The 14,295-nt window shown below is 38.6% G+C and overlaps 1 protein-coding gene across 1 annotated transcript in view; it reads right to left on the bottom strand.

The window, feature by feature from the left end:
- Positions 1-115: 115 nt before the first annotated feature.
- Positions 116-14,295, bottom strand: part of LOC105389143 (tolloid-like protein 1) — a 79,555-nt gene continuing 65,375 nt past the window's right edge. The window contains exons 11-21 of the mRNA XM_048623195.1: positions 4,745-4,948; positions 4,362-4,474; positions 4,048-4,196; positions 3,636-3,841; positions 3,072-3,244; positions 2,843-2,971; positions 2,397-2,623; positions 2,003-2,117; positions 1,741-1,921; positions 1,226-1,476; positions 116-1,048 (exon numbers count right to left, since the gene is read on the bottom strand). Of these exons, the coding sequence (XP_048479152.1) occupies positions 806-1,048; positions 1,226-1,476; positions 1,741-1,921; positions 2,003-2,117; positions 2,397-2,623; positions 2,843-2,971; positions 3,072-3,244; positions 3,636-3,841; positions 4,048-4,196; positions 4,362-4,474; positions 4,745-4,948 (1,991 nt within the window). The 3' untranslated portion in view covers positions 116-805. The remainder of the gene's footprint in view (positions 1,049-1,225; positions 1,477-1,740; positions 1,922-2,002; positions 2,118-2,396; positions 2,624-2,842; positions 2,972-3,071; positions 3,245-3,635; positions 3,842-4,047; positions 4,197-4,361; positions 4,475-4,744; positions 4,949-14,295) is intronic.

The following is a 14,295-nucleotide window of genomic DNA, read 5'->3' as shown; positions in this document are numbered from 1 at the left end:
CCCTCTCACTCGAATATAAACCAGCAAATAGCAGCAAATACTGTTTTCTTCACCGGGACCATCGGCTCAGTAGTCAGGGTCACTAACCACTACGCCATTCGGTCGTCTTTTTATTTATTACGGATAATAATTATTATGTTGCACCTATGCTAAAGTATTATTAACATAAAGTAAATAACATTACGTTATCTAAACTATCTACTAAGTTACTTTCCTAAAATGGCACTACATACTTTGGTTTCATTGCTGAAATTACCTATTATAATAGTTCAAACATTGACTTAGATTTATACCTAACGGTCCATCCATCCTATTTCAACTTGCATTATTAAGTAGACCACTAGTTACATTAACATTAATAATTATGCCTATGGAATAATATTATGCTACGAACAATATGAATAATTTATGTACAATTTTCAGTCGTGAAAATTAATGGTCAATTCCGAATTGGTGTGCTCTTGTAGTTAATTATGCACATTGTACTTACTAAACTTGCACTACTAATAGCTTATTATTTTGCGAGTCAACCGCTGAATCAATTAAGACATCTGAGCCTTATGTATTTAAATAAATAATACCTAAAAAGCCAGATATTACCAAAGAGTATCACACACAAAAGACTCAAAATAACTTGCGATTTCCAGACAATCCGGCACCGACATACTTTCCGAAAACCTCATAAACTTGAACAAATAAATCTGGTGTTTTAGCGCGGGCGTTATTCTGTTTCCTAAAACCTGTCGTGATGCATGCGGTGGTGCGGCGGCCGCCTCTGCCTCGGCTGTCGTGGTAGAGGCCATCGTCACGCCGGTCGCCTCACGAACCGTGGTACCGGGGCCCGGAGGCCGCGCCTCCCAACCACCAATGGGGGCATCCTCTCGTCTTCTTCTTCCTCCTCGTCCTCTCCCCCCTCTATGCTGTCCTCGTCGCTCCATTCCGGTTTTACTGCTTGGTAGGATGCGGAGAAACCCTTGAACATTACTGAGTCGTCTGTACGGAAACGCACTAGGAGAGCTTCGGTGGTTGAAACGATTTCTGGTGGCATCTGTGGGACAAAAACTTTAAATAAGAATGTGTTTTTACGAGTTATAAGAGGCTCTGTGCTGATAATCTACATATTTCCCTCTTAACAAATACTAAATATGTATTAAAACCACTCACGATCATCAAATAAATGCAGAGTAGGATAAATTTAATAATCCAAATAACCATAACCACCAACCTTAGTCCCACAAAACGTGCCATAATCCCCGGCACTACCCTCCAGCCCTCCGAACACTTGCACATAATCATATCCGCAGTTGGCTTCAGGCTCGAGCTCGAAGGTCAGGAAGGTGAGCCGCACGAACCAGCCGGTCGGCGCCACGATGCTCCAGTCGCAGTCAGCTCGGGACTCGTAGGAATCGTCCCCGTAGCGAGCGTGGGAGTAGAGGTGCTTGACTGTTTCGGAAGCGCTTAGGTAGCCGCCGCAGGCTGGAATTAGAAGATTTGTTATTATTTGGTTTAAAATTTCTTATAATATAAAACCCGTGGTATATTTTTGATGATTTTGGCTCGCACACATAAGCATAGAGTAACTTTGTAAAACGGAAACAGCTAAGTATAAAAGCACGCCTCCAGGGCGTCTCGTCAACTCGGTGGTAATATAAATGATGCACTCACAAAGCTTTACTTTGAATACTACCTAACTATCTACTTTAGAAAAGCTAGTTCAGTATTAGATCTTTATTAACTTACCAGTTGAATGTGTAGCCAAGAACCCTTTCCTCTGCACGGAAGCATCAGACTTGAACACGACGTACATTTGGTTCTGTGATGCCACAACCGGGTGTGGTAGTTTACTGCCACAGAAATGTCCCAGCGTCTTTTCATCAGCTGAAGCCCCATCGTATATTGTCACGTGATCGTAAGCACATTCCTGAAAGAAAATTATCAGAATTTAGGGCTCGAGTTAAGGGGACTAGAGTTTATGGAAGGTGCTGCAAGTGAAAAATCTTACCTGATGAGGTTCTAATTCAAAGACATTGAAGATCAGCTTGATTCTGTGACCAGGAGTGGTAGAGAACTGCCATACGCAGTCTTTTCTCGAAGGATATGTATCAGGGTAGTTGGGGCTATAAACGAAAACACGTGCAAATGTTAGCGAGGGTTTCATTACCGTAATAGGTTTAAGAGCACTGTATGTATTATTAAGAAATATTATAAATAAATGAAAAATAAACAATAAATTGGCCAGATAACTACGTATGATCAATCAAAAGCAATTTCAGATAGAAAAGGCTAGAGTATTGTTTGCCTTTCAGTATTTATTCTAGTTCTGATTTCCCCAATAGAAAACGCTCTGTTCTCCAAGAGCTAAAATACGCCATTACAGGCGATAAAATAAGTCTCACCTAACAATAGTCCCATGAGGCTGCGACACGTCATGCTTGCAGCCACCCTCCTTGCAGTCGTGTTTGTTTGGATGCAAAGTGAATCCGCTGTGACAAGCACACTCGTAGCCTCCCAGAGTATTGTGGCACTCATGCTGGCAGCCGCCGTTGTTCTCCGCACACTCGTCCACGTCGATGTAATATGCTGCTGCGAAGCCTGAGCGGTGCACTGACGGGTCTGATGTGAACTGGAATAGAAAATGTGCTATCAAAACATGAATAATGTAGGTCAAATAATGAATCACCTTAAAATATAATTATGTATATCTTCCCTTATGTGTGGGAGATTGATAGAGATAACTGTTATAGTCCACTGTACAGAGATGGTACGCGATATAAATATTGCTGCTGCGTTTTGTTGGAAGTTGACTTAGCCTTTCATGCTGTAATTAAAATAAGAAACTCACTTGAACTCTTAAGACTGATCCATCAGAAGTGACGGGAGGAGGCAGTACGGATCCACAGAAAGCTCCATGTCTTCGTAAAACATCAGCCCCGAGTCTTGAATGGACCGTTACGCTGTCGTACTCGCATTCCTGGAAAATAACCATTAATTTGAATGAATGTTTTTTCTTGCGGACTTTTTGGCCTTATGTTGAGACTACAGAGGTTTTCCTAATCATCTCATTAACTCACCTGTTGGTACATGTGGTTCCCTTCTAAATCAAAGTGAGTGAAGTTGAGCGTAATCCTGTGTTGCGGTGGAGCAACTATCTCCCAGAGACAGTTCTTAGAGGGAGGGTAGAGATCAGGGAACGAGGGTGATGTGATCGTGCCGTTCGGAGCGTAAAGAACTCCACCACATGCATCTGTAAGCGAGAAATACATCGTTACATCGATCTGGCAATAGCTCAACATCCAATCGCAACCAAACACTAGGTTGACGGAATTCTTCATAAAGGTCTATATTGTCCTTTATATACCTTAAATAATAGATACTTGGCACAAATTGGTAAATATTTAACCACCCTAAACACATAGTTGTACCAGATAAATGTGGGATCGATCCGTGAAGTCTATGTATCTGGATGATTTGATACTGTATAGACAATGCCCACAATCTTGACTGTTCAGAGAGAGCGGGATAGTAATAATAGTATCCATTGGAATTAGGACCATGCGTGCGATATAAATTATCTAGAGAGCGGGATATAGTATCCAATCAATTGGAATATAATATCAAATACCCTTAATACTCACTTTCACAGCGTTTCCCGTCCGAATGCAGCTCGTACCCGATCTCGCACGAGCACTCGTACCCGCCGAGCGTGTTGACGCACGAGTGGCTGCAGCCGTGCTCGATGGACGCACACTCGTCGAACTCCTTCATGAAGGTCGCGGAGAAGCCGGCTTTTTGGACGGTGCTGTCCGACTCGAAGATCACGAGCAGCTTGTTGGATGTGGACCTGAAGGAGAAGTGCGTTAAATTTATGATGTTTGGGATTGATAAAAAAAAACAAGCACATGGAATATGACTGTGTAGCGGCTTTCAAGACTGAAATCGGCAGGATGATTGCCCGCCTTCATTAGGAGACGGCACTTAAATAAGAAAGTGATAGTTACCTGAATTGAAGTTGTTATTGAATTAATAATATTTCCAATCGTGCCTCACCTGATATCCGGTGGAATCTTGTAACCGCAAAACATGCCAATAAGAGGACTGTCCATGGAGTCACCATCTCGCACCTTCACCTTGTCGTATGAGCACGTGTCGTGGTTCTCTACTTCGAACGAGTGGAATCTCAGAGCCACCTGGTAGTCCTGTAATACAACGGAATAAAATTATGTAGCCCCCTAAACGTTAACTACGTAAAGGGAATAAAGAGGTCTTTTTTTACACTGTCTATTTTGTGTAGAAGACAGCTCTTTATTCACAGGTTTGGCATGCTCTCAATCTCAATGTTTTGAGTTATTTTTATCACTCACCTGTGGCACAGTAAGTCTCCAGACACAAAGCTTGTTGGGCTGGTAGTCATCAGGGTAGTTCGGAGACTCCAGGTGGCCGCTGCTGTCCACTTCTATGTCTCCTCCGCAAACAGCTGGAACAATTTTTTATTTTAGGGAATGTAATGATCTCCGAATTTATTAGTTATTTTCACAGCACAGCAGTTTCACTTCTGCTGTGTTGCTCTGCCCTCATATTATGTTACCACTACAGCTATCAATCTAGATCAGTCCAATGGACTGTCCCACTCTCCATTTGCCTATTAGGGTTTCCACTAGCTGCCCCATGTATTGTACTCCTGCTCCTTGTTTTTTTAACTAAACAAATTTCGCCTTACGCTAAAAAGTCAAGAACCCCGACCAACCTTCATAATGCGCCCGGAACCCTCTCTGAGGGCGCGGCCTCGCCCCGGGCTGGTACACCACGGTCAGGCGGGACCCGGACGACCTCATGACTGGTCCCTTCCCCGAGCCGCAGATCCGGCCCAGCACGGGCGCGTCCGCGGCGTACCCGTCGCGCACCTCCACCCACTCCGAGCGGCAGTCTTCCGACTTGTGGATGTCGATCTCTGTGGAAGAATGGAAAGGGGATTTTTACAAATCAGTTGGCGAGTCAAAGTCGATCCAATGTGCATACTTATATGTGTGCGGTGTGAAGACAACTGAAAACCCAAATTTGGCGAGGCACGTCACCGTTGCCGACCCTTAGGGCTATATTTCATCGGGACACCATGGCGGCGCAACCAGTCGCCGCTACCAACAAAATGTATAGAGCTCTACGGAGAGTTACTCACCTGGTGTGCGTTTGGTTGCGCAACCGCTCTATACATTTTGTTGGTAGCGGCGACTGGTTGCGTCGCCATGGTGTCCCGGTGAAATATAGCCCTTAAATTAGCAATTTTTTGATAGTGCGATATTTTTGTTAATTGATTTATAATACAGGTCGACGAGCTCATTGCTCATAAAAAAATGAGAATTGATATAAGTATTCTGAACAGCACAAAAAGTCACTCTATAAAAATTCGTAGTGCGCCCACTCTTTCACGCGAAAATTACTGAAGGGATTTTCATGTTTTATTTAATTCACATAGTAGGTACTTATATAGCTACCTACGTACTCGTATATAGCTGAGGCTAAAACTAATATTTGGTGTACCTACCCACGCGAATTTCAGAACTAGCATGTAAATAACACAATAATTATATTGCCAGCTATTCGCAGAATTACCTACAAACTATTTGCACACAATTACAAACATTAATTAAACACACGCACTCCCGTGTCCAATGTTTCAGTATCAACAGGAGACAAGATAGTCGTCGACAAGCAGTCGAAATTTACGACGAGCAGGAACCAACGCACCTTGGCCTCTCCAGCCCTGCACTGTACAGGGTGTTACGAAAAGGTTGGGATGTTTATAGTGGAGGTAAGCATGCACACATTCACACACACATCAAAGAAATTAGACAATGACATTGTAACAACGTTTTCTGCACTGATGGAAATATACTAAAAAATATTATAAGTACACCTTATATTTATTTAGTTATGTATAATAATATGCAAATAAATGGTTAAGTACCTTGGTTACGCGCACGCATCTTTCACATACTTTTCTAGACTATCCAAAACTATTTATTTAATTTAATCAGAATTTTCATAATCCCCTTCCGGCCTCCAAACCCCCTGCAACACCTTGTATACCGTATTGTATTTTACATGAAGAAGGGATTCGAGTGGTCGGAACTAGGGACCAGGATACGCTGGTCGTTTCTAGTCGGCATTTGCTACTATTTGCCCCGTCCAGCGTAGTGGAAACTTATTGCTTTTACATTCCTTTATTCGGCCGTTGCTAACGCTACGCCTTTGACGGTCTTCGCGCGTGATTTCGCTGTTGACGTTACTTCGGTGATTAAAAGCGAACGTTTGTGTATGGGAAGTGAAAAGTCAGAGGCTGTGATCATGGCTTCATCTTAAACTGCATTGGATATAAATATTGTATTTACTATCAAAGCAAAGTGTTTATAAAAGTAGGTAGGTACGTAAGTAAGTACATAAATAAAGCCGGAATGAGTAATACCTACTAAACTATAGTGGGTCTAGTCTAGTAGCAATGCTACCATTGTGCGTTGCGGGAAGGAACAAAAATAGTTATAATAATGATATTACTATCTTATACATACATGTATTATTAAGTACCTACTTATAAACTATCTAACATCCTTATGTACCTATACAGGCAAGTCAAGTCAGGCTAGACAATCTGGACTTTCCTCAACACTCCGCCATCGGCTTTCATTGTTCAACTAAAACTGACTACCAACTACGACTGTCTACGGCTATCGTTCTAAATTAAAACCCTAAAAAGATACTGCTATAAATGCACACCCAAAGATGGGCAAGTTTCCTTGAACAATGTTAAATAAGAAACTCTTGATAGCCATCTGAGCGACGCACTTAAAGGGCCGAGTAGAAAGCTTGAAGCGTCCCCATTGTTTGCCGAGACTCGAACCCAGCCCCCCTGGGCCCCTAGCATGGCACTCACTACCCAATCTTTAAATTTCTTCTCGTTAGTGACTGAGCTTTTGTGAAATGGTGATAGGTTAATGTAGACATAGACACATCGTTTGTTTACTAAAAAAATACACATCACAAATACAAAATAACATCAATAAGAACAGTGATATGAAAAATCACAATAATTGTGGTGTGTATTATGTCAGTAAAATGGCTCTGACTCAGCATGTGCTGTACAAACAATTATACAGCGCTGATAACTCTGCCAGAACCAGCGAGTTGGGGTGGTACGCGGCTAAAATATAATATTATATTTGTGAATATAGTCATAATAATGCTATGAATATAGTCATAATAATTGTAAAATTTAACGTATGCATTTCATTTCACTCGTTATAAATGAATCTTAAAGCAAACCTGAAAATTTGTCATACGTTTGATCCTAACTTTGACTAATGAAACATGCCCCATGCCAATCCCGATTAGTACAACTCGTCGATCACAAAATACATTATTTTGGTCGGTCCATCCATTTGAAGATAGCGCCAGACAGATACAGAATAAGTACGTACATTTACTAAAACATTATTGTTGTCCCTAACAACTTTCTTCTTAGCCGTGTACTAAGAATAGTACCACTGCGTCATCTGATCCAGCAAAACAGGGAACTGTGACAGCTTAGTCCATGCTAAGCCCCCTTTCTGAGACATGATAGACACTTCTCAACCAAATTGTTACGCAAAATGCCACTGAATTTGCTCACATAGCAGATTCACTGTTTCCACAAGATTTTTGAAAACATTCTTCTTGTTTCTTGGTGGGAATTCCGGGAGAAAATGCCATTGTCATTATCTATGTTCAAAATCATTTGCGATGTGTTATTAAAACAAGCAAAGTTTCATCTTTATTTACCTAACTAACTAAATACAAGTACGTATCCCACATACGTACGGAAAATATGTAGGTATTCCCAGAGGCACATAATAGTCACAAAAGAAAGAAAGTTCGTACAGAACATGTTTCTTAAAATGTTAGTATTAGTGTTATACCTACATAAGTAATTATGTCCAAAAGTCTAATAACAAACGAACTTAAGTTTCTTGAGAAAAACATATTTCATGGATCACAATTTCTTATAATTGAAAAATAAGCAAGGAAATTAAAAAACTTGCCCATAATTTTTATGTATGAAAGCTACAAAAAGCTCATACTTGAAGTAACTACCGCTTTTTAGCATACAATCCCTCTTTTTAACACCCTTTATATCTATACTAGCTGTTCCCGCGAGCTTCGCTTCGCCTTAAAAAGTTTTCCCGTGGGCATTCCGGGATAAAAAGTTCCTTCCCAGAGTCTAGCTAGACCATCTGTAAACCAAATTTCATTCTAATCCGTTAAGTAGTTTTGGCGTGAAAGCGTTACAGACAGACAGACTGACAGTCAGACACAGTTACTTTCGCATTTATAATATTAGTTAGGATAGGATTATAATGGATTAAAGTTGAAATCAAAACTGCCACAAAGTTACTCAGTGTAAACTGCTCCATTATTCCCTATTTATCTATTTCCAGTGTAAAGGCATGATTAATGGAGTGAGAGCTATTGAAATGTTCGCAGAGAACGAGCAGGTGATATCATAATATTCCTAAAGTATGAAAGAAGTGAAACTTTTACAATATTGGAAAATATTATAATAAACACACCTGATAGACAATTTATAATAGACTGTTAGGTATGTAATAAACCGTTGAATTACACTTATTCTCTATTGAATGATTGATTCTGGTGAGGAATTGGCTTAACATTCTCAACTTCACAAGTCCGGGACAAAAAAATCTGACCCCTCTCAGAGTGACAATGGTGCTTAAATTAAAATGGGTCAGGTTTCTTAAACTGCACGTTATAACTTTTCCTGCCAACACCAGACAAAGCAAGTTTCATAATCGTAGATTAACTGTAAATACGTTTGCAGAAACTGTCGGTAAGACTACTGTGTTTCTAGACAAAGGGTATATCTTGAGATCCGTCTTGTCACGACGATTAATACCCTGTTAGACATTAGTTAATTAATTTCTTAGTCGGTTCTGTGCCAGACATTAGTCATAAACACAGTTTACATCCCGCATTGTTTACAATGAAGTAAATCGTCAAGCTGATTAAAGCGACCAGGGTCCCGTGTTCGGATCCTGCCGGGGCAAACATTTGTATAAAAATTTGTTCTCAGGTGTTAGTTGTTGTGCCCAGCTATAACGTACAGAAGCGGTAAAGTTAGACAAAATGGGGTGATTCTGGGGGTCTAGATCAAAAGTTTATCAGAATAACGCACTGAGGTGACTCCTGTTTTAGCTTGTACACTTTTTTCAAAATCCTGTATAGCTAGTGTCCTAATTAATCCCCAAAAGCACAGTGCTACAATACGTGGTCAAAACAAAATAACTTAATTTTCGATTATTTCGTTCGTTGATTTCACACGATTTAAATTGATTCGTTTGCCCTTTGTGTGTTAATTGTAAATTCCTAGTACATACGTACACATTGTGTTTAAGGACGCAATCATGCTACAAAACAGGTGCTATTTTTTTAAAACTTTTATCCGGTAGTTAGATTTTTTCAGGCACCTGCCAACGCAACTTTCACAGAAGTACATGCAAAGTACATTACATTATATAATTCTTATATTTCTTATACATGTCTCTAAATTTAAAGCTACAATTATATAATTTGAATCGGGTTCCAAAACACATAGATTTACCTTTGAGTAGGTAAGTAATATGATTCCCTTGTATACCACGTCAAAGAGCTAACAATCACACAGACAGGTAACAATGGTAATTACCTCGCATCACCAGTTTATGGAATTACAGGTGTGTAATGTGTATTGATGGATTCAGGAACATTCAGAGCAATGTGGGATCGACAATGGGTCGAAGAGCCATTGTGTGCTAATAGTCATTATGTATGTAGGTTTACATTATCATTACTTATGTATTACGTTTTGAATATCATTCGATATCGTAGAGACATAGATATTATAGGTGATCGTAATGGGAAATAGTAGATGAGTACGAATGTACATACTAGTTTGGAGGATATATAGTGCCCTAACTCCTAATTAGCTGTTTTGTTTTATGTAGCTACGACGACCGTTACAGTAACAATGTTTAGTCTTAGTTTTACAAGTTCCAGGGCGCAGGGTAACATGGGACTTTAAAGTTAGAAAGAGTATTTAGTAAATGAAGCATGATTGAGTTTTATAGATGACATAAAAGTTTTTTCATACTTTACCCAATAACGTGCACCTGAGCCAAATTGTGTAAGGAAGAAAATAAAGTCTTAACTTAATGATAGTGTTAGGTTAAGAACATCTTTCAGGATAAAAATAAACTTTGAAGTCAATTCCTAATAGAGTTGGAAGCTTAGAAATTTTTTATTTGGCTTTCCAATAGTGTTTAAAAGAGCTGCCAAGAACACATACCTTTTTGTAACAGGTGTAAGGTTGCTTCTTACTACGCTTAAAATTTAAGTATTAGTATACCTAGGTAATTATACCTAGGTTTGCGTAGAAAAAAAATAGTAAGTACTTAATGTGTATATGTAAAGACCTATGGCCTATGGAGTTTTCAATAGTGATACTTAACTCCTACAATACCTAAGAAATTTTTACTATCATTTACGACGTCCAATACTTACTTACTTATAATATTATAGTATAATTTTTGCCCAGATTAAGTTCTAGAAATTACTAATACTTAGGTATAAATAAGGGGAAAAGCAGGAAAAATAAAAGCACCAAATAGGATTGCAACAAAATCCCCTATAAAAAAACAGAGGCGGAAGATTTATGAACCGCCTGTGACCGGTCAGATGCGGGCACTTAAATAAGGGCCCAATAAATTCATTAATTCTAATGTAAATAGAGAGGAAATTCCACCAGCCCTCTCCGTAACGAAGGTAAGAATCTATAATTTGTTCTGAGATTTTGTGGTTTCTTAGCCAGTAAGGTAAATAAGGAAGAGCAGCTTTCATAACTTTAAGATTTTAGCAAAGTTAAAACCTAGTTTATACAGGATGTTGCAAAAAGGGTTAACTAAGCCGAAACCTACATGTGAAGCATGGTATATCTAAGCCCGAAAAAGAAATAAGAATTTAAAAATTCGCATTTTTTTTTAACTTTCCATAGAAACGATGTTGTTCACGTGAGTTTTCACTGTGGAAAATGACTTTTTTTTCACGAATTTTGCATGCAGGTTTCGACTTAGTATACTCTTTTTGCAACACCCTGTACCTATAGTGTTTTAAATGTTTTCAATAAATGAATTGGGTATTTGTTTGTGTTAAGATCACTTTTCTTTTTGTAAATCGTGGCAGTGGCATAAAATGCACCCGAATGTAACTGATACATAAGAGGCACTCATTGATAACTCGAAATACAAAAACTCTTTATTCTGAATAGCTTACTTCTTGTTCATTGACTTAGAAACACATTAAAGGAGGAAACACGTTAGGTGCTTATCTATTTACATGCACCGAGTTTTGTCTCTACATTTTCTCTACATCTACATCATTAGGTCCGATGAAGCAGGATAGGGTTCGATTTGTGACGGAATATTGGTAAGTTTTGGGGTTTCACGCCTAATTACCAAACTACATGCAAACTTTTAGTAAGATTTTTTCTTCGTATTATAGTAGGTTTAGGTATTCCATCCCACAGCTCTAATCAGTACTTACATTATTTTTTTTACTGTATAAAAAAGAAAGAAAACGGGAGATAAAGTTTTGAAATTTCTTTGCTTCTTAGTAAAAAGTAAGAGTACAAAGCAAGTGTCAGGCGAGGCGCAAAAAGAGCCATCTACATAAGACTTGACCTGGCCCTGTAGCACGGTACGCTATTAAGACGTGACAAAAGTTCTCCGTCGCGCTCGCTCTTGAGGCTCCGCGATATGTGTGAGCGCGATGCAAAACTCTTGTCACGTCTTAAATGCGTCCCGTACTAGCCCTTCTGGTGTGAGCTTCAGAAATGAGCGAGGAAGACGCTGAAAAGTAAAAATGTACCGTCATTTCTATAAGCCTCTAGTTACCTGTGAATCCTGTGATGCGGTAATGTTGGAAATACTATACTTTTGAATCCCGATTTTGTTTCACTGGAGTAATAACTTATTTGCAAGTTTAACGTGAAAGTTTAAAATCCCAACCGAAAAAGAAGGGTGTTATACATTATAACCCATGGACCGTATTCTAACCCCCTTATTCATAGAGAAGTTACAAGACGTTTTAACTAATAAACTGTTTTGTCCCTCTCTGTCAAAGAACAAATTGTTCCCTGTCGGAGAGGGACAAAACAGTTTATTAGTTAAAACGTTTTGTAACTTTTCTATGAATAAGGGGGTAAGTCTTTGACCGTATATTAAGTTTAGAGAACGTTTACAATGTAATTCGAAGCACAGGAGTAAATATAGACTCATTGTGTCAGTCAAAAAGTCAAGATTCGTAAATCGCAATGTAATTTGTAAACCTAAAAAGCTCTACAAATTCTCGGGTAATTCTATGGCGCTATGTATGACTGACCCAATGCCAGTACAGCTTGCAGCTTATCTAACCTAAGTGTACAGTACTGTCCGTACTACGATATAGTTTGTCTAGTGTATTCAAGAGATAATAATGGTGAACAGCCAATAAGCGCTCCACAACAGCTTGTCAAGTGATAGATCCACTTGTCTGTCCACCTGTCATAAACTTAGCTCGATTTATAATGTTGACGTATTTATGTATAGTATTATCTTTAAGGGCCCGTACAGGGTGACGTGCCGCGCCAATTTTGGGTTTTCAATGCTCTTCACACAGCACACGCAGTGACACGCACACATGTAAGTTTGCACAGTGGGTCGATAAACTTTTACTCGCCAACTTTATTGACAATTATGTTCAAGTACATTTTGGGTGATTTTAGGGTAAGTAAGTATAATTCTTACTTACACTGGTAGGCACCAGGAAAGAGTAGAAATTAATAGGGGTGCCACTTTACTCTATACTCGGAACCCGATTAGCTTTCTCAAACAAATGTGGTATTTACTTGTAGAAAGGTAACTACAAGTATTAAAGTGTAGATAATAAGTTTCGGGCATCCTCCAGCCAACTGAACCCCGACGACAAAGCAAAGTAAATACATAGTGTCGCAAAAGGGCTATACTAAGCCAAAAGGGGATGACTCAAGGAGTCATTCTGGACAACTTTTGTTCTACGAGATTTGCAAATTCGCGAAAAAAAATATTCGTTTTCCATGGTAAAAAGACACAGTCATGTCCAACAAAGTTTCTATTTTGATGTATGAGGTATTGTTAGAAGCGTATTGATGGCGCGATGGTTATAGGCTATGTGACGATCCATTAAAATGTACATAGCGCCCTCTAGAGGACATAACGTGATGATCGAAAAAATAATAATTCAACTTTGCCGTGTAAGGTATCAAATGAAAGGGCTTGATTTTCACATTACAAAAATATGCATATTGAAGGTATTTAAATAACAACACCAAAATTATTGAAATAAAAAATGATCATGAACTACTGACGTAAAATTTCATAAAATAAAAACAACTAAAAAGTTACAAATAAAAAAATACAATTATAAACAAACGAAAAACCCGACTGTACGCTAAAAACATGAAAACAAGTCCCAATGTTAATGGAAAGTATCGCAGGCGGGGAACAACTTGACCGCCACTCAAGGCCGTTTTCTAAGTAACATTCAGCTAAATGGTGAACCCTCTGCTGGTCCCCGCCTACGATACTTTCCATTAACATTGGGACTTGTCAAGAAAACTCAACAGGGGTTTCCATACTAAAGTGAACAGGACTGAAAACCATCACACTTTTTACCTTTAAATTGCGCTAGTTTTGTTAGTTTTTCTGTTGAATTTTGTCCACCTTTTCTGATTGTTTTGGCCATATCTTGGTGATACCTAAATCGATTTGATATTGAAATATCTCATTTGAAAGCTTATAAGTTGACAATGTTTTTAGGCTGAAGTGCACAAAAAATTGTTGTATGAAATTCTTTTTTAATTTAACTTATTTCTTTTTAGGTTTTGAATATTTTAAAAAAATGTTTATCTATTTTGAGGTATTGTGTCTAATTTAAGTCAAATAATGCACATTTGATTATTTTAATAAGTTTATTAAGATGTTACTAATTCAAAACAAACAAAAAAAGTATTGAAATATGGCTAGTTTTTTATTTTCGGTTTTAAACATGAAATTTTGGCAAAAATTCAAAAAAATCTTTAAATATTAAATATCTTAGAAATGGTTAAGTTTCGGATAATGCATTATAGGGTATAATCGACTGGAAATGCCTTTCTCTATCACCTCCTGAAAGGATCAGGTCTACTTACCAATAACCCTG

Source organism: Plutella xylostella, chromosome 9 (assembly GCF_932276165.1).
Source record: "Plutella xylostella chromosome 9, ilPluXylo3.1, whole genome shotgun sequence".
Classification (NCBI taxonomy): Eukaryota; Metazoa; Arthropoda; class Insecta; order Lepidoptera; family Plutellidae; genus Plutella; species Plutella xylostella.
Note: the sequence above shows the minus strand (reverse complement) of the source record. Positions and strands in the feature narration are given on the sequence as shown.